This window comes from Rhincodon typus, chromosome 1 (genome assembly GCF_021869965.1).
Source record: "Rhincodon typus isolate 14 chromosome 1, sRhiTyp1.1, whole genome shotgun sequence".
Lineage (NCBI taxonomy): Eukaryota > Metazoa > Chordata > Chondrichthyes > Orectolobiformes > Rhincodontidae > Rhincodon > Rhincodon typus.
Window position 1 is genome coordinate 80413809 of NC_063332.1, and position 23028 is coordinate 80436836.

General features: G+C 40.3%; 1 protein-coding gene across 1 annotated transcript in view; it reads left to right on the top strand.

Moving 5' to 3' along the window:
• Positions 1–23028, top strand: part of gabra2a (gamma-aminobutyric acid type A receptor subunit alpha2a) — a 202275-nt gene that overhangs the window by 115620 nt on the left and 63627 nt on the right. Inside the window, exons 5-6 of the mRNA XM_048598025.1 lie at positions 17358–17578; positions 21514–21596. Coding sequence (XP_048453982.1) covers positions 17358–17578; positions 21514–21596 — 304 coding nt within the window. The remainder of the gene's footprint in view (positions 1–17357; positions 17579–21513; positions 21597–23028) is intronic.

Genomic DNA, 23028 nt, shown 5'->3' on the forward strand with positions numbered 1-23028 from the left:
TTTAGTGATCTGTTTTCATGCCCTCATAAATGCCATTATTTAAATTTAAAATATTAATCTTTGATGATTCCTCTCCTTCTAAATGAATTTAAAATTCAATCCTATTATGATTGTTGTTGCCATATTTCACTATGTGGTCATGGATTGTACAAGACCGGATCGGGAAACCATCCTGTAAACTCTTCATCTAGGCTTTCTATGTATAGATTTATATCCACCATGATTATCACAGTAACTTTCTTGTAAGCTTCCAATATTGCTTCTTTTATCATAACCTGTATTTACTCTTGGGGGCCTGTATACCTCTCCCACAAGAGACATTTTGCCTTTACCATTCCTTAACTCTATCCAAACCACTTCTACATGCTGGGATTCCTGAACTTGGGTCATGACTCTATTATGCTAAATCCATAATTAATTAATAAAGCCTTCCCTCCATCTTTTTTCCTCAGTCCCAGCTTCCTGTCCTTCCTAAATGTCATGTACTCTTCAATGTTCAGAGCTCAATATACACCATTCTGCAGCCATATCTCTGTGATGGGTATCAGATTGTAGGTAATTGTTTCAATTTGCTTTGAATTTTCTATTAGCTCATCTGTTTTGTTTTGAATGTTATGCAGTTTGAGGTACAAAACCTTTACTTTTCTCCATTCTTTGTGTAATCTCTAGCCTTATCTGTTGGTTTTCTATTAGTTTTGTTCCATCTGTCCCTTCCAACACAGCCTGTTTACTATTTCCCATGTGCTTATCCTTTTCTATATCTTTGATTGACCACATCTTGTCAAACTTGAACCCTTGCCTATTTAAAACTCTCCTCTCTAGTTATGTGGCTCACTAGAACACCAGCCCCAGCATGTTCAGACGTGGACCATCCCAAAACTAAGGTCTCCTCTTTGCCAAGTACTGGTGCTAGTGCCCCATGAACCAGAACCTACTTCTAAACCAGTCATTGAACTATACATTAACTTCTATTTTTTTTTGGCACCATGCCAGTTACATGTGGCTCAGGTAATAGTCCAGAGATTATTATTTTTGAGGTTCTGCTTAATTTATCGTAGAATCCCTCCAGTGTGAAAACAGGCCCTTCGGCCTAACAAGTCCACACTGACACTTAGAGCATCCCACTCAGACCCATCCCCCTATAACCCACTGAAGCTACACATCCTTGAACACTACAGGCAATTTAGCATGGCCAACCCACTTAGCCTGCACATCTTTGGGCTGTGGGAGGAAACCAGACCACCCGGAGGAAACCCACGCAGACATGGGGAGAATGTGCAAACTTCACGCAGACAGTTGCCCGAGGGTGGAATTGAACCTGGGTCCCTGGCGCTGTGAGGCAGTAGTGCTAACCACTGAGCCACCATGCCACCCACAAATTTATTTTGTCATTCCTCATACTGAGTATCTAGAGCCTCTTTTATGGTCCTGCCTATGTAAGTACCATTATCATGGGCCACAACAACTAGATTATCTGCCTTCCATTATAAATTCCTCTCTGGTCCTGAACCCTGGAACAGCAGGGTTGGAGTCATATCTGGCCCAAAAGTATGTTGAAAGTGAGTCATCTCAGTTCCAGGACAGCTCTGCAGGAGCTCCTCAGGGCAGTGCACTAGGTCCAACCATCTTCAGCAGCTTCATCAATGATCTTCCCTCCATCATAAGGTCAGAAGTGTAAATGCTCACTGATGACTAAAGTGTTCAGCACCATTCATGCCTCCTCACGTACTGAAGCAGTCAATGTCCAAAATCCACACAACATCCTGGCAAGTAATATTTTTGCAAGCAACGACCCTATCAAATAACTGACAATCTAACCAACTCCCTTTAATATTCAATGGCGTTACCACCATTCAATTCCCTGCTATCAATGTTCTGAGTAAAAACTGAAGGCACTGCGGATGCTGTAAATCAGGGACAAAAACAAAAGTTGCTGGGAAAGCCTAGTAGGTCTGGCAGCATCTGTGAAGAAAAAAAATCAGAGTTAACGTTTCGGGTCAGAAAGCGGAAGGGTCACCGGACCCGAAACGTTAACTGCGATTTTTTCTTCACAGATGCTGCCAGACCTGCTGAGGATTTCCAGCAACTTCTGTTTTTGATCAACATTCTGAAGTTTACCATTGACTAGAAACTGAGTTGTACAATCCGTATAAATACAGTAGCAAGAAGAACAGGTCAAACACAAGGACAACGACCACAGATACACGGGAACATCACTGCCTGCAATTTCCCCTCCGTGCCACACACCATCCTGACTTCAGACAATATTGCTGTTTCTTCAGTGTCGCTAGGCCAAATTTCTGGTACTCCCATTTAGCATTTGGGTGTATCTATACCCCAAGGTTTGCATAGGTCAAGATGGTGGCTCACCACCATCTCCTCCCGGACAATTAGTGATTTATTAAATTCTGGCCTAGCCAGTAACATCCACTTCCCATAATTGATTTTTTTTTTAAGAAAAGGGGAGCATCTGCAATCTGGAGTTAGTCAGGGAAATGAAAGTTATTGATCCAAAATTGCTCTCTTAATCTGTAATTTCCAGGTAGCAGTCATTCTCACATGGAACAATTGAAATTGGTTGGCATATGTGCCTGTTTCATGTCTTCATATATACTGGTAGTTGTACACTAAGTAAAACTGGTAGGCTATCTGGAGAAACTCAGCTGCGAAACTGAATTTATCGTTGAAGTGAGAAGTTGATGATGGGGCTATGTCACAAGTTCTTACTTCTTATCTCCCTGTATGTGAGACTGCCACCTGAAAACCTGAGAGTTGTAGAGCTTGTTGAGTAATTAAGTCAGTCTGCTCATGGTGAGTTGAATGACATACTTTTTTTTCCCTTTTTTCCCTAATTTGTTTGCTGTTAGACCTTTTGAGAATAGAACGCAACTGCATATGGAAATCTGCTGACACTGTAACAGTTTACTTGGTGGTCTCAATACTTAGAGAAAGGCAAACAGAGTGGGAAGTGACCATTAGTTGGACAATTAAATGGGTTAATTGACCACCACCTTGAATGCCCTTTTACATGGCTTTCTTCCACAAGAGGGCTAGTAAAATACAGATTGGAGCAGCAATCCAGTCAGACCATCATCCAGGCAGGAATTTTTACCAACATCAAAGAGCAGAATGGGATTGAATGAGGACCAAAAGAAAGCAAACACCTGGTAAATGACATTTTGAAGCATGGATTAAACAAATTTACATAGTTGACAATCTGAAAGAAATTTGTAAAACTCCAAACATTGTAAATGAGCAACCTCTACTTCAGTATATTGTTTTACGGTTTAATTTTCATCCTGACCATTTTTCAAGCTTTGACATGTGACAGGATGATTTAAAAGATGCACCAGTGGAACAATGCACGTATTGTTTAGCAATAGCTGACCGAACTGCACTGGGCTTAGGTAGAACTTGGATTTGACATGCTTTGCAATATTTGCAGCCGTTGTTTTGAGGTTTCAGTTTTTTTGCAGAATAGAAAAGGAGATTCTTTGTTCTGGCATCACTGTGAATGGCAATTGTAGGTTCTGGCAAAACTGCAGGAATGAAGTACAGGTTTTGGTTTTTCAGTGAAGTTTTGGGAATTCAGTAGCTAGGAAAGCAGAGAGCTTAGGCTTACTTGTGGTGTAGAAGGGACAGCCTCTAATTTGGATTGCAGATTTCACAAGAGATCTCTGTAAATATTAATTACAATATTTTCTACATTAATCCTGGACATGTGTATTTTTGCGGATCGTAGCAACTGCAGCATCACTTCTTGGCCATTAACAAGGTACACCTAGCTGGGCTGTATGACAAGTGCCAACTCAATTCTGTGACAGCAGCGTCACAATGTGTGTGTACACTGGCACTGACTCATTCTTTACACCTTAGCCCTTCTCCACCAGCACCTACTGTCTGGCTGGTTGCAGGAGTGTGCATCTGAGGGGCTCCCCAACAGTGACTGTGGCAGAGAGGTGCAACATAACGAGACTTCACTGTGGACTGCTTCTCTAAGTCTTCCTGGCATGTTGCACTGTTTGCTACAGATGCTGTGCGCTGGCAGGAATACTGGGGTAACTTGGCACAGCTGCTAGACCAATGTACCCACACTGCCGTAGGGTAAGATGCACATGCCCTTGACTGAGGACTGCTGCACAGCACAGCCACTTGCCTGATTGTCTGACTATACCAATTGCCACTGCAGGGCAAAGCATGGCAGGGCAAGGGAAGGTATACATGCTGAAAACATGCCTTTAGGCAGCGGTTAAACCTGTCTTGAGACAACAGCATGCAGCCCTGGCAGGAAACTGCATTTCCTTACCTTGTGCGATACTTGTACCTGATGCAGCTCCTACATTGCTGGTTGCCAGTGTGCCCTGCTAGACCAGTCTGCCCATGCACGGCTCAGTGTCAATTGAGGATGCCAGAATGGTGGTGATGATTCCCCGAAATTGGATAGCCAATGCGTAGTGGAAGGGTATATGCACCTGGTGCTCGGCTGGGGGGCATCATGCCCTGGTCTACAGTTTGTTCATGGGCAAGATGGAGGTCTTTTGGAGAAAGCAGTGAGTTGAACCCACCATGTTTTCCAGGTGGCTAGTTTGTGTGGTGCGTTTGGTAAGATCACAACCTGTGATGCATCGGGCTGTTAATGAAGCATTTAACAAGTGATAATGAGCATTAATGGGATCTTGCTACTCCCTAGTGAGAATCTTACCATGCTGCTAAAGTAAAGTGAACGAGATGCAACGGGATGAACCTGATGTTGAGATGGTTGTCGCCGATTGTTTCTCTCGATTCTGCCAGAAAGTGAAGCAGAAATTTGGGGACTGTGTACTTTTTCTTTATACAGCTTGCTTTAGAATGCCCCATGATAGAGTCATGGAGTTATACAGTACAGAAACAGACCCGTAAGTTCAAATTGTCCACGCTGACCATGTTTCCTAAACTATAGTAGTCCCATTTGCCTGCATTTGGCACATATCCCTCCAAACCTTTCATATTCATGTACCTGTTCAAATGTCTTTTAAATGTTGTAACTGTACCTGCATCTACCATTTCTCTTGCAGTTCATTCCACATACGAACCACCCTCTGTGTGAAAAAGTCGTGCCTCAGTTCCTCTCTAAATCTTTCTACTCTCACTTTAAAAATGTGTCCCCTAGTTTTGAACTCCCCCCACCCGAGGGAAAAGACCTTTGCTATTCACCTTATCTATGCCTCTCATGATTTTATAAACATCTATAAGGTCACCCCTCAGCCTCCTACGCTTCAGTGAAATAGGTCCTAGCTAATCCAGCATCTCCTTATAAATCAAACCCTCCAGTCCTGGCAACATCCTGGTAAATCTTTTCTCCAACTTAATAATACCCTTCCTATAGCAGGGCAACAAGAACTGTACACAATAATCCAAAAATGGCCTCAGCCACGTACTGTACCACCTCAACAAGACATCCCAACTCTTACACTGAATGGTTTGAGCAATGACAGCAAGTGTGCTAAATACCTTCTTAACCACCCTGTCTACCTGTGACAAGCTTTTAAAGAACACTGTGCCTGAACCCTCTCGGCCTCTCTGTTCGACAGCACTATCCAGGGCTCTACCATTAACTGTATAAGACCTCTCCTTGTTTGTTTTGCAAAAGTGCAATACCTTGCATTTATCCAAATTAAACTCCATCTGCCACTTCTCAGCCCATCAGCCCCATTGGTCAAGATCCCTTTGAAATCTTAGATAACCTTCTTCACTAATTATTATACCACCAATTTTAGTGTCATTTGCCAATTTGCTAACCATGCCTCCTAACTTCTTATCCAGAAAGTTTCTATAAATGACAAACAACAGTGAACCTAGCTCCGATCCCTGTGGAACACCGCCGGTCACAAGCCTCCAGTCCGAAAAACCCTCCACCACCACCTTCTGTCTCCTGCCGTCAGACCAATTTTGATTCAAATTGGCAAGCTCTGCCTGAATCCCATGTGATCTAACATTACTAATTACTCTACTGCCCTTATTATTTTACCTGCCCACATCTGCAATTTCAAAGAATTACATTATTTAGGAATGTATGCACAGAGGAACAAGAGTAGGCTCTTCCTTGGAGCCTGTGCTGCATTCAATTAGATTTCAGTTGGATCATATCTGATCTGCATCTCAACCTATCTTGATTCTGTGAAGCTTCAGTGACCTTCCTTAACAAAACTCAACAAATGGGTTTGCCATTTTTAATTGAGAAAGCCTCAAAATCTTGTCATTTTGACTTTCCACTGTCTTTTATGTGAAGGTATGCTTCCTGACATCAACCCTGAATGACCTAGCTCGAATTTTAATTTGATGCCCCTTGTCTGCACTGCCACATCAGAAGAAATAGTTTGACTGAAATAGTGTCCTCTCATTCAACTTCATTCATCATCCTAAACATCTGATTAGATTTCCCCTAAATCTTCTACATTTCAGGGAATACGAGCCTGGGAGGCATCATGGGCTGAATTTTTATTCAGGGGTCAGGAACCAGACATGGAGGCTCATTCTAGGTGCTGACCTTGCACAACGTGCTTTAAGCATGACCAGTGCTAATTTCAAAATGTCAACAATTCAAACCCTTTGAGTGAGTTCACTATCTAATCAGCGAATGGCAGGGTGGATTCCCAATGCTGAAGGCCAATGGGAAGCTCTCCATCACTCAAGGTCTTACCAACGTGAGGATGCAGACAGTGAGGAACGAGTGCAGCTAGGAAGTATTTTCTGTTTTAAAATTCACTGGAGCTCCTGTTCATGATTCTTGGAATATCCAGGTTGGTATGGAAACAGGACCTTAATTAAATCCAGTTTGCTTCAATTGCTGACCCAACTGCACGCTGCCTTCTTTCGAAATAGTTTGGAATGGGGATCACAGTACAGTACAGACCAGGAGGCTGGCAACAAAAAGCTATGTTCATCTTTAATTTGGACCTTTTGAAAACAAATCCAGTTTCAGTCATCATGTTCTGCAAATATGGAGTGTATGTTCATTATCTGTCCTCTCCAACCGCCCCCTTCCTCAACCAATTCCCTATCCAAGACAGTAGGCTTCCTTTAATTCATGTGCTTGTATTTAAGTCTCTTATGTGAAATTTTGTAAAACATCTTTTGGAAATCCTCATATCTAGCATCCCCATCCATATGTTAGTTATCAAATCAAAAATTAAATAGGTTTCTTAGACATCATGTACCAGTTACAGATCCATGCTAGCTCTCCAATTGGTTCTCCTTTGTTCAAGTGCTCAGTCCTTCATAATTGATGCTAGTTGCTTCCACACAATGGACTAATTGCCTATAATTTCCCTGTTTATTTCTCTGACATTTCTTAAATAGTGGAATGACTTTGGCAATTTTACTATCTGAGAGGACAATTCTTGAATTGGAAAATTTATTTGTATCCCAGGTCTCTCTGTTTATCTGCATCCTTAACAATTTACTAATTGAATGTTATCTTGCATTCCTTGTCTTTTTATTGAAAAATATTGACTCATTAAGTTGCATCTGCCATCCATCTTCCTGTTCTGCTAACCTACAGGAGTTTTCAACTGGATAAATAATGAGAATGCAGCAGATAATAAAGACTTTCCATAAATAGTTGGATAATGTTTTCTTACAAAGTTTGTAATGAACAAGGCAAGCATATAAAAGGGACAGTATTATTATAGAGAGGTAGTTGGAAGACAGATAAGAAATAAATACAAAGACTTAAGAAACATTGGAGGTAACAAAGTGAGCAGGCTTCAAGACTTGGCCTAATTTTATTGTTTGTATATAGAGATTTGGAGATGTCAGAAATCTAGAAGAATGAAATGAGACATTTTAAAGTATGATTCTCACACAGTGTTAGTAGGATATGGCAGGATAATGGGATATTTTTCAAGTAACTATTAAGACAAAGACTTCCACATTATAAAATAATCTTTTAGAGTCATACAGTGCAGAAACAGACTTTTTGGACCAACCAGTCCATGCCGGACATAATTCCAAACTAAACTAGTCCCACCTGCCTGCTCCTGGCCCATATACCTCCAAACCTTTCCTATTCATGTACTTATCCAAATGTCTTCTAAACATTATAATTGTAATTGGGACCCACCACTTCTGCTGGAAGTTCATTCCACGCACAAACCAGCCTCTGTGTAAACAATTTGCCCCTCATATCTTTTTAAATCTCTCTCCTCTCACCTTAAAATTGTGTCCCCTAGTCTTGAAGTCCCCCATCCTAGGGACGAGACAACTACCAATAACTTTATCTATACCCCTCATCATTTTATAAAATTTTATAAGGTTGCCTCTCAACCTCCTGCACTCCAGTGGAAAAAGTCCCAGCCTATCCTACTTTTCTTTATAACTCAAACCTTCCATACCCAGCAACATCCTGGTAGCTCTCTTCTGAACCCTCTCCAGCTTAATAATATCCTTCCTATAACTGGGTGACCAGAACTGGACACAGTATTGGAGAAGAGGCCTCACCAATGTCCTTTACAACCTCAGCATGACTTCCCAACTCCTGTACTCAAAAGACTGAGCAATGAAGGCAAGTGTGCCAAATGCCTTTTTAACCTGTCTATATGTGACGCAAACTTCAAAGAATTATGTACCTGAACCCCTGGGTTCCTCTTTTCTACAACACTACCCAAGGCCCTACCATTAATTGTATAAGTCCTACCCTTGTTTGTTGTACCAAAATGCAATACTTCATATTTATCCAGATTTGAACACCATCTGCCATTTTTCAGCCCATTGACCCATATGATCAAAAGCCCTATGTAATGTTAGAAAGTTTTTTTCACTGTCTATAGCTTTGGTGTCGTCCACAAATTTACTAACCATGCCTTCTATATTCTCATCCAAATCATTAATATAAATGACAAGCAAAAGAGGACCCAGAACCGATCCCTGTGAAACAGCGCTGGTGACAGGCCATTTTAACATGATTTAAATGCATGGAAATGCACATGGAAAAGGTAACAACATATGGTTGAAAGAAGTTAGTTCCAGTTGAGCAGTTGGAACAGGTTCCAGCACAATGAGCTGAATGCTTTCTTAGCTGTACTCTTCGAATTCAAATTCATTCTGTATCTGTCTTTGCAAGCCCTGTATTTTTCAAGTTTATAAGCCTTGATGGCCCTTTCCGATTAATTCTTGATTTAGTTCCTTTCTTCAGTTCTTGGTGACGTTTTTAAGTGTAGGAGCTGACTATTCATCTTGATTTATTAGTTTAAAAATAAATTGGTGTTTACTGACACAAATTGAATTAAAAATTTATTGACCATTAAAAATGCTCAAACTTTCCTACCTACGAAAGCTAATAGCCATTAGTCTTGTAGAGGTATAACAGGAAGGGAACCAAATCAACGCAACCAAAATTAATACAAAATATGGTCAGCCACATGGTACATGTTCAAGGTCTATTCCAGGACTCATGGCATGAAACATTCACCAAGATCAAAGTTTTTGCTCATTCTGCTAATGGTCTACTATTTTGCCTGCTGGCAATGTAATCTCCAGCATTTTGGTCCTAAAAATTGCTTTGTGAACTTTTTATATGTTACGAAGTTGGGTGCAGTATTCATGAATTGGAAGGCAGGAAGTTAGAATTTGTTGGTAAAAATGATCGTGGGGAACAGAGTGTCGTGCTCCCTTTAAGAGCTTGTGCTTTTGTCTGTGCTTGGAATTTTTATAAGTGCAGGTGCACAGAGAGTGCCCAATAAGAAACATTTTGTATAGAACAGCCAAGCAGTGATTTTTCCAAGACAACAAGCTTGAGTTTGGCCAATTAATTTAAAACAAGCACCTAGATACAAAAAGTCAATTGAATTTAAATCTGATGGTGTTGACAACCTGAAACCAAATACATTATAAGAATTTGAGTATGTCGTTACAAGTATATAAGACCAGGGCATTTGGAAAATCGGGGAGTGCCAACTGCCATCTGAAAAAGCGAGTGAACGTTCAGCTGCAGCCTAAAGAAGATCAAGCCTGGCTGTCACAAACTCTGTAAGCTCTGCGAAAAGACCCATCAAAAGTACCACAGCAGTTTATGTTAAAGACCTCCCTGACGAAATTGCAGAGAAACCCTTCGAAAAGCAGGCTTGGATAAAGAAAGGCATTTGCAGCAGAGAGTTCCAGAAGACACACAGTCTGTGCGAATTTGGAGAGATTAAGTTTTAATTTATTATTGTTTTATTGATTGGGTTTATTTAAGTGGGATTTGTGTTTATTTGAACAGTATTCCAGTAGAATTTTAACCAGTTCGGAAATAGTTAGTTGTATAAGGGGGAATTGTCGGTTTGTTAGTAATTCTGTTAGGTCTTCATTGTTGGGTTAAATAAATACATTGTTTCTTGTTACTTGTAAAGTGAAGATCAGGGATTTTCTTTCTCTTAATCGTGTTTTTAATAGATTATGAGGAGAAAGGCGAGCTTCTCTGGGTTTTAAGGGATAATTATTAAAAGGGAACCTCTACTCCCGTAAGAAAAGATTGGAGCTTGTGTTTTGGTTTAACTATCAGGGGGGTTCGACTATTCCCCTTCCCATAACATATGGCAATGGAGTACATCTTTAACTTGATGCCAGTCATTTCAGAAACAAATGATTTTAAGTTTTATTGATAAGTATGGCAATGGCAAAAGGACCATTTCTGTAACATTGGATAATACACAACGTGCAGCCTTTGTATGCCCAGATTTTGGAATGCATACAAAATTCATTGGAAATGCAAAGCCTGTCTCCTTTATATTGCTGAGTGGTGTTGGCAATGTGAATATTGCATTGGTGGTGCTAACAGCAAATCGTCAAGGCAAATAAATTATTAGCAATCATTACCAGTGCTTTATGTTCAGCCCACGTAGGGGGAGCGAAACAAATGAATTGGAAATTTAAAATCAGGCTCATTAAATTGGATTTCAATTGTTTTGATTGACTTCCTGCTTACCACTGAAAGCACTAACATTGTCACATCGCTGCAACATCAATCCACAAATCTATGTAATTTGCTGTATTTGTACTAATAAGTAATAAAATTAATTTTCTGAAGGCATAGATAAACAGCAATTATTTCAATAGCTATTTAATTGATAAATTGATACTTGCATTTCACAGTTGCTTGTATGACTTTCTTTTAACTCTGAAACTTGTGTCTGCAGTTCAGGCAATAGGTTTTACTGACAATTTTAATATCTGTTCTATCCTTTTGTATGATTGTTTATTTCCTGCAGTAAATTCTTGCAGGGGATTTCCTATTTCTCAGATTTGCCTTTAAGACAGAGATACAGCCATGACAAAATAGCCTTGATCATCTTATCTGTGCTTACTGCTAACAAAGCTCCATATCATAATTCGTTACTACATCCTGCAGGTTAGCAATGACCAGAAACTGGACAAGCCATATACATACAGTGGCTGCAACAGCAGGTCAGAGGCTGGGAATATAGCAGCGAGTGACTCACCTCCTGACTCCCCTAAACCTGTCCACCATCTACAAGGCACCAATCAGGAGTGTGATGGAATATTCCTCACTTGAGTGCAGCTCCAACAACATTCAAGAAGCCTGGCACCATCCACGACAAAGTAGCCCGCTTGATTGGCACCACACCCACAGCATCCACTCCCTCCAACATTCAGTAGTAGCAGTGTGTACTAGCTACAAAAGGCACGGCAGAAATTCACAAGGGATCCTTAGACAGCATTTTCCAAATCACAACCCCGACCATCTAGAAGGACAAGGGCAGCGGATGGATGGGGACACTGTCACCTTCAAGTTTCCCTCCAGAGAACTTGGAAATGTATCACTGTTCCAGTATTGCTAGGAGTAAATCATGGAAACAACACCCCCCCCCCCTCCCCCCTCGCCCCCACCCCCGCCCCCGCCACCTCACACCATTGGCATTGTAGGGCTACCTACAGCACATGGACTGCAAGGATTCAGAAGGGAGCTCACCATCCCCTTCTCAAGGGCAGCTAGGGATGGGCAATAAATGTTGGGCCAGCCAGTGACACTTACATCCCACAAGTGAATGCAAAAAGGCAGCTCACAAAATTATCCATTATATATGAAGGGATACAATTTCTGTTGAACATTTCTACAGTTATTCTAGTAATTTTGCTTCACAAAGGTATTCATCGATGAAATAAAATATTGCAGGAAAGAGAATTTATGGGAGAAAAGGGCTGTATTTTGGGATTAGTACCTTTCTGGAACTTATGCCACTAAGCCACAGAAACGTGCAAGAAATTTTAGTACACAAATCATGTACCCAGCCACTGAGGAGACCTCACAAAGCTGTAACAGAGTACTTGATCAGTCAGAGATCAAGACTGGATTCCTCCCTTCTGAAAAAGGATTAAGAAAATGTGTTATTGATTATCTGTCTGAGGAGTCCATTAAAAATATTTTAAAATACCCACTTGACAGAAATGCTTGGCAGTTGAATCCAAGGTCTGGGGCTCACAACCATCCTTTGGTGATCAGATGCCTCTCTAGTGTCATGAATACTGGAACTTGGTTCCTGGCCTTGCTCATATCTACACAAGCGGACTTGTCAGGTGCAAGTCGAGGCTTTTCCTGGACATGTGGCCCTGCTGAATCCTCAATTCAAAGCCAAGAACAGTTCGACTGAAGTCTCAGTCCAACCTGCTAATATTTCTCACATATTCACAATGGACATATTACAAAATTAAGACTCCTGCATCTTCTATCCCTTTTCAAAAACAAATGTACAATAAACCTGTTCAGTATTAAAAAGGGATTATTCCTTCCATGATACCCTGGTCCACACCTCAGTCACCTCCCTTTCCTACGGCACCTTTACATGAAAGCACAGGACATATAAGATCTGCTTTCTCACCAAACAAGGCTCCAAACGCTCATTCTAAGTGAAGCAGTGATTTACTTATACTTTTTTCAAATTATTCTGTAGTATTTCTGGCTAGTGATGTGATATTCTCTTCAGTGGGGAAATCAAGCACAAGCATGAAGACTGCTTTGTAGAACGTCTTTGTTCAATCTGCAGGCACGAGCCTAAGCTTCCATTTACTTGTCATTTCAATTATCTGCCTTGTTCGAACTCTGAGCTTTCTGGCCTTGGCGTGCCTTGTTGTTACAAGGCAATGCAAGCACGCTTGAGGAAAAGCACTTCATCTTTTGATTCAGCACTTTACAGTCTTATGTAGTCAATATTGAATTGAGTTATTTTAGATCATAACCTTTGTCTGTATTGATTTTATGTATTTTATTTTTGCTTTTCCTCTCCCTCTAGTTTCTTTGTTAAATCTTTTTATTTTGCATCCAGAGAGGTGCAGTCCTACAGTTTGCAACTTTGTTGGACGTATTTTGTTTCCTTACCTGTCCTATCACTATTCCTTTTGGTTTTCTACCATGGCATACTTTGCCATTTAATCTCTGTATCCTAATCGCGGATCCTAATCTTTTTGTCTGCATTTCCCCCACACCTCCTCTTTCAGTTGCTGAAAGTCTAACTTGTTTCTAACTTGTGATGAAAGGTCCCAAACTTTTTTTTCACTCTTTACTAATGCGTCCAGACTTTCTGTGTATTTCCAAGGTTTTCCACTTTTGTTTCAGATTTCCAGAATCCAATTTTTTTGTTTCTTTGGGATGATCATATATAAATAGATAAAACTGCCTGTCATTAAGAGACATAGTTCTTTTTCTGAACAGGCTTTATATTTCTATTGTGCACGTAAAATATTTGATAACTTCAGCATACATTTGAAGTAAATAGATTTATTTCAAGCATTGCTTTGTTCATTTTTTGTCCCAAGGAAGTGTAACAGGGATAATAGCCTACATTTCTGCTCATTGTAATTAGAAAAGGTCAAAAGTCTAATTCTGCTAATCAAGGACAGCTGAATAAATTATGATGTATGTGACAATAAATGTCATTGACAATCAATGTGGTAAATCAAATTGACCCCATTTTGCTGGTAATTATAGCAAAAACTTATAGTGTTATGAATTATAATTATAAAAGCATCATTGCGATATAATGATGGGCATGTTTGTAATGTTTATTATGATGATTTTTTGGACAGAAATAGTGTGCAAGGATGTGTGTAAAATGCAGGATATTGGCACTAGGTAATGATGGTTGTTTCAATGTCTAGTGTAGGGACGATGGGCCAAATAGCCTCCTTCTGCACCATAAACACTTCTGAGATTGTTTGTTTCTTGTAATCGCAACATTGTTATTAGTCACATGCTACATTCGCAGCTGTTTGAATGTTCCTTCACGTGATGTGGGCATCAGAATTTGTTGCCCAACCATAACTGTCCTTGAACGTGGCAGCGAGCTCCAGTCCAACTGGTGTAGGTGCACACACAGTACTGTTAGGGATGGAGTTCGAGCTTTGACCAAATGACAGTTAAGGAGCAGTGATATACTTCTGAGTCAGGATGGTGTGTAGCCGAGGTGTTAGAGGTCACAGGTTTGGAAGGTCTTGTTAGATGAGTGGAATTCTGAAGAGCATCTTGGAGATGGTATACTGCTACTACTATGTGTTAGAACTAACTTGTTCCTTTGGGAGTAAGTTACTGGCCTCAGAATTCCCAGCTTCTGAAATATTCTTGTAGTTCTGGAATTTTTGGTTCAGTTCAGCTTCTGACCAATGGTAATAACTCAGTCCTTCTGGTTGAAGGTGATTGCAACTATTTCACAAGGAATTGAGGGGCACCCCCATCATTGAGGATAGAGATATTTGTTGAGCCTCCTCATCCTGGCAGTGGACAATTAAACAGCTAACATTCACCACTGGATATAGAAGGAGTACACAGCTAAAACCAGATCCGTTCGTTGTAAGATTGCATAGCTCTACCTGTTGTATTTATCTGGCAAGTCCTATGCTGTAGCTTCATCAGGTTGACACCTCACAGGCTGCTGCTCACAATCCTTCCTGTATACTTCCTTGAAGCAGGGTTGATCTCCCAGCTTGATGGTAGTAATAGAATAGGATATATACCAGACCATGAGGTTAAAGATTGTAGTTGAACACAGTGCTGTTGTTGTTGGCCCACAGCCCCTCATGGTTAGACAGTTTTGAGTTCTCCATGTGTTCTGAATCTATCCATTTAACATAGTGGTAGAGCCACATAACGCAGCAGAGGGTGTTCTTAATTTGAAGATGGGAGTGTGTGCTGATGTTCTCTACCTATTCCGTGGTTCTTACCAATTCTGTCACGAACAAATGCATCCACAACAGTTAGTTTGAGGACAAGGTATGATAGGATTTTTTGTTCCTCAAGTTTGTTCCCTTGCCACCTGTCTTAGGCAATTCAGCCATTCTGGTCAGTAGTGGGAGTGCAGAAAAGGTTTACCAGATTGACTCGGGGGTGGGGGGTCGGGGGGTGGCGGAGAATGTTGGACATATGAGAAGACTATGGATTTCTTAGTCCTCTATTCATGGAGGTTTAGGTGAATGAGAGGGCATTTCATTGAAATATATAAAATTCTGACTGGGCTGGATAGACTAGATGAAGGAACAGTGTATTCCCTGGCCTCGAGCAAGGGATCATGATCTCAGTGGCAGTAGGCCATTTTGAATTGGGAAGAGGAGAAATACCTTCACTCAGAAGATGGTGAACACATAGAATTCTTTACCACAGATGGCTGCAGGACCATAATGATTGATGTTTTTAAAGATATATATATATTTCTAGAGGCAAAAGGTGTCAAGGGTTTTGGGGGCGGGGTGATGGGATTATGACTTTGAGATAGAGGATCAGCCATGACCCTGTTAATGAGTCAGAAAGGCCCAAGATGATGGTTCCATCATCTTGACAATGGATATTGTCATCTGAATCAGAATATATTCAGTGCCTTGCCACCATCAGCGCTTCCTCCAAGGATCATCAGACGAGGGAAGGTGTTCAGTAATAATCAATAGCAAGTTTCCTTGTCCATTTTAAACTGAAGTTGTGAGATTTCATGGGATCCAGAAATAGTGTTAATAATTCACAAGGCAACTCTCTCCAAGTTATATCCCAATTTACCACCTCCTCCATTTGGGGCTGTCCTTCCAGTGGAACAGGATTTATGCAGGGGTTGTGACAATGGAGCATGGGACATTGGCTGTAAGGTAGTATTGATTCTGTGAGTGTGGCTATGACCTGGATTTCGTTCCCAAGTCAGGAGTGCAGACTGCAAGTCCAAACTGAAAGAAATTGCCTCGAGAGTTGGGATTTTGCATTCTAAAGAGGCCAGTTTCTCGGGGAGTCTGGTTGAGGGACTCCAGATGGGTGCAGAGGCTGCCAAATGCAGGGTTAGGCTGATTTTTGGCCCCCTCTGCCATTATCACAGCAACAGAGAGGCTCTACATCATTTCAAAAATCCAGGCCTAAGGCAGGCTGTTGCCTTAATTAGCCTGTAGGACACCTTTCTCAATATTGGACAATAGCACATTCAGCTGTTAGTAAGGAGGACTTTGCAGTGCTGAATGTGCTATTGTCATTTTGTAATTGATGCAAAGCAGTCCTTCCAGTTTTATTCCTTTTCATCTTGTCCATAGTAGCATAACTTAGTAACTTGGTAAGGTCATTTCAGAGGTCAGTTAAAAGTCAGTATTGCTGCTGTGGGTCTGGAGTCATATGTAGGCCAGACAAGGTAAGGGTAACAGATTTCTTTTCTGAAAAGAATTTTAATGAAGCAGATGGGATTTTACCACAATTGTTGATTGATTCATGGTAACATTGTTGAGACTTGCTTTCAATTTCACATGTTTACTATTCAATTGTATTTTTAATTAATTGATTGATTATGAATTCATTTGAACTTTTGTCCACAGAGCATTAACCTGTACTTTACCTGTTCAGTGACATTACTTACGTAACATTGTCTCTCCCAAATATACTGAAGCAAATGTACATCAAGAAACAGGAATGTGTGGAATTATAATGACCTTAAATGTTCAAGGTATAACAATGCTGATCACTATTTGTAAGATGAATAAACTTACACAATAAATAAGTTACAGGAAAACAGTTGTGCCCTGTTCACTGTAATTCTGATCAAAAACATTATGGAGAGATTTTAAGAACTGTTTAACAATGCTGAAGTTTCAAAAGTGATGGAAGTACTATGTTTGAATTGTGTGAACAGTGACATATGATGTTCATGAGTGGAAGGTTCCTAGTTACGAGCTGCACTCCCAGATTCTTACCATCTAAATAAAATAATATTTCCACAATATGAAGAATGGTTTCTTAAGGTGTTATCAGAAAACAGAAAGAAAACGAGGATTTGATCCTGGTTTACCATCATGTGGTGAAAATATAACTGCATTAATTTTTAATGAATGAGATGTATCTACTGTTCTAATAAACTGATTGATGTTAACAGGAGTACACAATCGATGTGTTCTTTCGACAAAGTTGGAAAGATGAAAGACTAAAATTTAAGGGTCCAATGAACATTCTTCGATTGAACAACCTGATGGCCAGTAAGATATGGACACCAGACACATTCTTTTATAATGGCAAGAAGTCAGTGGCACATAACATGACCATGCCAAACAAACTGCTACGAATCCAAGATGATGGGAAGCTTCTATACACAATGAGGTAAAATGTTCAATATTTAAAAGCTGCAATAACTAATTATGCAACTCCTCCATTTTGTCAGCCAGTGTTCAATGCCCCTGCCCTGATGCTAGTGTTAATGAAGACATGCATATGACAGAGGCGGAAAAAAAAACTCCTAAATAACTAAAATATCAGGCTACTCTGATGTCAGTCTACAATGGCCAGGTAGCTAGATGATCCTTCCAAAACCTGATTTTGGATTGTTTCAAAAGTCTTTTAACTGCAACACAGGTCATTGCCATAGTCCTGAAAATGGTATGAATCATGTTTACTCACTATTAGCTCGGAATTGCAATTATTTGTGTACAAAATTCACATACACTATGGATAAAAATGCAGAGGTAGTAGGAACTGCCTATGCTGGAGAATCTGAGATAACAAGGTGTAGAGCTGGATGAACACAGCAGGCCAAGCAGCATCAGAGGAGCAGGAAAGCTGACGTTTCGGGTCGAGACCCTTCTTCAGAAAAATGCAACCATGGTCATGCATGGCATTCCAATGGTGGAACTGGAAAAGTGCATCTTTTCTGCTCTCTACCTTTTTGTTCATTTTCTCACTGTTACAATGGGAATTTAAAACACCAGAGGCATGTGTGTGTGTGTGAGACATGTGTGATTATTAGCAAGAAAGCTTTACAGCACAGAAACTTGTTATCAGTCGGCAATGCAGCAAAAAGTGAGGACTGTAAAAAAGCAGAGATAACAAGGTGTAGAGCTGGATGAACACAGCAGGCAACTTTCCTTGTCCAATTTCATTGTTATGGCAGAAGATTTTTTGACAGCAAGAAGCTGGTATGTCTGTTTTATGAATGTAGATTTTTCTTGTAATTGATACATTTTATATTGGTTTCACTTTGTTCATATATGCATTATCATTATTTGTTAAAACTAACTTAATCGAAGAGATAAACATACAACATGCCTCATGATTGGCATACAACATTGGTGAGAGGGGAGCTAGGAATATTCCTTTACCGTGGAAGAAACATGGTTCTTTTTTGCACTTACTGAATATTTATATTAGAGTTCAGTGTTGCACTTGCTACTCTCTGAGACATAGCTGAACTTGCTGACTCAGCTGATTATCCCTTCTTTGCATTGTAAAGAAAATTATCGGAGATCACGCTCAGTAGGGAGAGTTGAAATGTTATAGGTGAATTCAAAGCCTGTAAGGACTCTTCCAAGCAACAGTCCAAAATGGACACACATTTCAGTATTACTGAGCCAGCTCTTTAAGTCTGACATTTTCTTACCTTTCCTCACCCCATCCCCATCCCCAACCTTTGTAATTTCTTAGATCCCTCTTCCATGCTTCCAACTTCCTCCACAATCCCTTCACTGTTGACTTGCCTTACTGGCCCTGAGCTTTTGTGTAAGCTGCCATTCTCCTGCTCTCCTCCCTTGTCTCACAGAGTCCAACCAGGAAAATTGCTGGTCTCAGTCAAACTGCACTAAGTTGTGTGTACGTCACCTTTAAATAAATGTGAATGAGGTGGCAACAGCTTCTCATGTGTGGCTCACTTTATCAGGAACATAAGACATAGTTACAAACAACGCTGTATGGAGCTGGAAGGACACAGCAGACCAGGCAGCATAAGAGGAGCAGGAAAGTTGACATTTCGGGACGGGACACTCATTTCTGAAGAAGGGTCCCGACCCAAAACGTCAATTTTTCTGCTCCTCTGATGCTGCCTGGCCTGCTGTGTTCCTCCAACTCCATATGGTGCTGTCTCTGACTCCAGCATCTGCAGTTCTTGCTATCTCTGAAGCATAGTTATAATGTGTTTTAATGGGCGTTCATGGAATGCAAGTATGTTACAAGAAAGAAAGTGCTGATAGGTATCATGAAGCCCGAACCACTACAAACTAAACACTGAGTTAATGTCTAAATTTGAAGCTTCATTGGGAAAACAGCCTGTCACTGTCATCACATGTCCCAGACCTGCAGACCCCATTATCACTCTTAGGCCCTCATCAATGTAAAGGCAAAGAAGATTCACAGGAGTAGAAAAGACATAGAAGCTAAGCAGCTACATGCACCCATCTTACAAATCTGGGCTTTTCATTCCTTTTACTCATTCATTTAAATCTGTAGCCTAGAAGTTGTTCTGACAGCTCTGAGAGCTAAGGCCCAGTATGCTGGACAACAAGAATTCAACTGTTTCAGTTAGATAGGCATTGTCCACCTTTTGTGAATAAGGACAAAAAAATGTGTTGTTTACTGATGGCCAAAACTGTTGATGTCTTTTTGTCAAATGCAGTTAAAACTTTTCAAGCACCACAATCCCCTCCACGGCAAGGCCAAAACGTAACGTAGCTAAATGTGCTGTCAGAGGTATTATTTAAAGAAACTATTTGCTGCTGCTCCTATTGCCACTGGCCCTCACGCCCACCCTCCTCCTCAACCACCAAATACCCGACTCTAATGCTGGATGCGACCTGTGGATCTACTTGCCTTAGGACTGATGTGAAGTTACCAGGAGTCTGAGCTCCGACTCACCGACAACCACTTTACTTTGCATGCCATTTTCAAGGACTTATGTCAGCACTCTTCAGTACTAAACTCCTTTTAAAATTGTACCATTTTAGTTTTCCTGCCTCTAAATTTCAATTCATAAAATAAATCACATCGCACTATCTTATGTTTAATTTCACTTGCCACGTACGTTCCCATTTCACCATTCAGTCAATGCCTGTTACTATCCTTCTCACTGTTTACTACACTTCTAAGTTTTGCACTAGCTGCAGTGAAAGTGTTTATTTTGTTTTGAAGTCAAATTAAGTTGTGTGAAATTATTCATTTACACAAGAACATGGAAAAAATGTGAAAAGCATCGAAATGTTTTTCTATCAAAGTTGGCGCACTAATTTACTTTATTTTTAGCTTTGCCATTTAAAAAATACAAAGTACAAATGGTCTGCAATTGAAGAGTTACAAAGTTGAAACAGTAGGATGGTGCATTTATATTTTATTGATGTCATGTCATGCTGCTGTGACGAATTGATTAATTGTCATCCTCCAAGTACAGTAAGGTCACTTTATGCACAACAGGGATCATATGAGCCTGAAGAAGCCAACTCTCCAGTATATCTATTAATATTAGCAAAAACTGTAAAACAAAGTTCTACTAGTTCAAGTTGCCTTATTCTTCTGTTGAAAATGTCAATTACAACAGCTTGTGAACTGTAAGATTTAGAAATAATACAATTGGATAATGAATTGAATAATGGATTTAAATTTTTGAAATAGGAGCTGGAGTAGGCCCCCAAGCCTGCTCCATCATTCAGATAAACTCAGGGCTGATTGTTGCTTTAACTCAAGTTCCTCACCTTCCTCAATAATCCACGATAATCATAATCTAAAGATTCATCCCCTCGCGGATCAAAACTCTATCCAATTCAGTCTTGGATATATTCACAGGCCAAGTCTCCCCTGCACTTTGAGATTGAGATTTCCAAAGATTAATAATCCTCTAAGAGAGAAAAAAAACCTCATCATCTCTTCCTTAAGTGGGAGACCCCTTGTTTTTAAGCGGTGCCCCTCATCCTAGATTCCCTTACAAGAAGAAACATTCTCAGCATTTACCCTGTTAATGCTCCTTTGAACCTTATGTTTGAGTAAGATTATGTCTCATATCGCTAAATTGAGCAGAGGCCCAAACTACTGAATATTTCTTCATAAGATGGCCCCTTCATCCCAGGGATCAACCGAGTGAATTTCTCTGAACAGATTCCAATGGAAGGGTATCAGAGTGGTATACAATAGTCTAACTGCAATCTAACTAATGCCCTTGACAGTTTTCACAAGACTTCTTGCTCTTAATCTCCATTTCCTTTACAACAAAGATACTCATGACATGGCATGCTGTATAACAGTAGTACTTTTAGCTAGTCACTGAATGTGTGTTCTCACAGGCTTACTGTCCAAGCAGAATGTCCAATGCACTTGGAGGATTTTCCAATGGATGCACATGCTTGTCCCTTGAAATTTGGGAGCTGTGAGTACTGAAATTTGTAAATGAGCTTGCTTTTTGATGACATTTGTATCATTATTTTGAGCCTACTGACATATTATTTGTATTTTATAATTTAGTAATTAAGCTGAAACTAAATGCATTATATTAACAGAGATGCTTATCCGTCTAAAGTTAACACCCGTTGCATTATTCATAAGAAGTCTTGTATCCTATTTTAAGTGTTTTATATTAAATCCATCAAATATAATTTCAAACCTATTGTATTCTGCACAATTTATTATTATATCACAATCTTCTCAAAATCAACAAAAAGGAGAATTTAGAGATATAAAAAATGAGCAGCCAATTTGTTAATCATTCAGTTTACACTATCGCAAAAAATCTACTTTATACCTTACGAGTTCTCAGTTTAGGATTGCCTCTTACCGCTCTATAATTGTTAACAGCAATTCTCAGAATACTTTGTGTGCTTGATACTAGACTCTTATAACTTATTGTGGTTTCTACAACAACAGATGTCAGTCGAATAGCATTTCTAAAAATTCAAATATTATCTCTCTATCTCTTTCTCCCTCCCTCCAACTCTTTCTTTCTCACCCCTTTATTTTGTTCTTTATTTCTCCCACCCTTTCTTCTCTCTTTCTCCCTCACTGCTTTCTCCCCTTTTCCTTTCTTCTTTCTCCCCACCTTCCCCTCCCTATTTCTCACTCCCACCTTCCTTCCTCATTCTCCCTACCCTCCCTCCCCCTTCTTTCTTTGCTTTCTTCCTTTTCTCCCTCCATCCCCTCCCCTTCCCTTGTTCACCCTTCCCTCTTTCCTGTTCTTCATTTCTCCCTCCCATCTTCTTTCGTTCTCTCCCTCCTTCCTTCCCTTCCTTCCTCCTTTTCCCTCCCCATTTTTCAGCCCACCCACCTATTTCTCCCTCACTTTCTCTTCCCACTTTTTTATATATTTGACTGTCTTTTCCCCATGGTTGATAGTGTGATTGGACCTCTGCATGTAGGTAGTTGTAGGGTTTCTGTCAAATAATCCGGCATTGTCTGCTGTAGAGTTTTGTTTTGACAACCTGAGATCCCTTTGGTTTTCCGACAGGGAGCATTCACTCAACAGGAGGCTTCAGCCTCAGGCAGGTCACCTAATTTTACACAAGGGAATGTGTAGTGGAGGGAGGGCAAGGAGTCTGATCCTTGACCCTGACTGAGGTGTGCCAAACCATGGCATGGGGAACTAGGGAAGATGCCAAGGGAGGTTGTCCTTACTTAGTTCCTGTTGATGGTCTTCATGAAGCCTGGGAAATCTAAGCAGCCACAAATAACTCTGCAAAACATGTTAAACTTGAGGTCGCCAATCTCATTAAAATAATTAAATGGTCAACTCGCCTCTTGTGAGCAGGTTGACTGTTCCTCCCTTGTCATACCTCTATTAAATACCAAGATGAGCAGGTCAGGTCAGA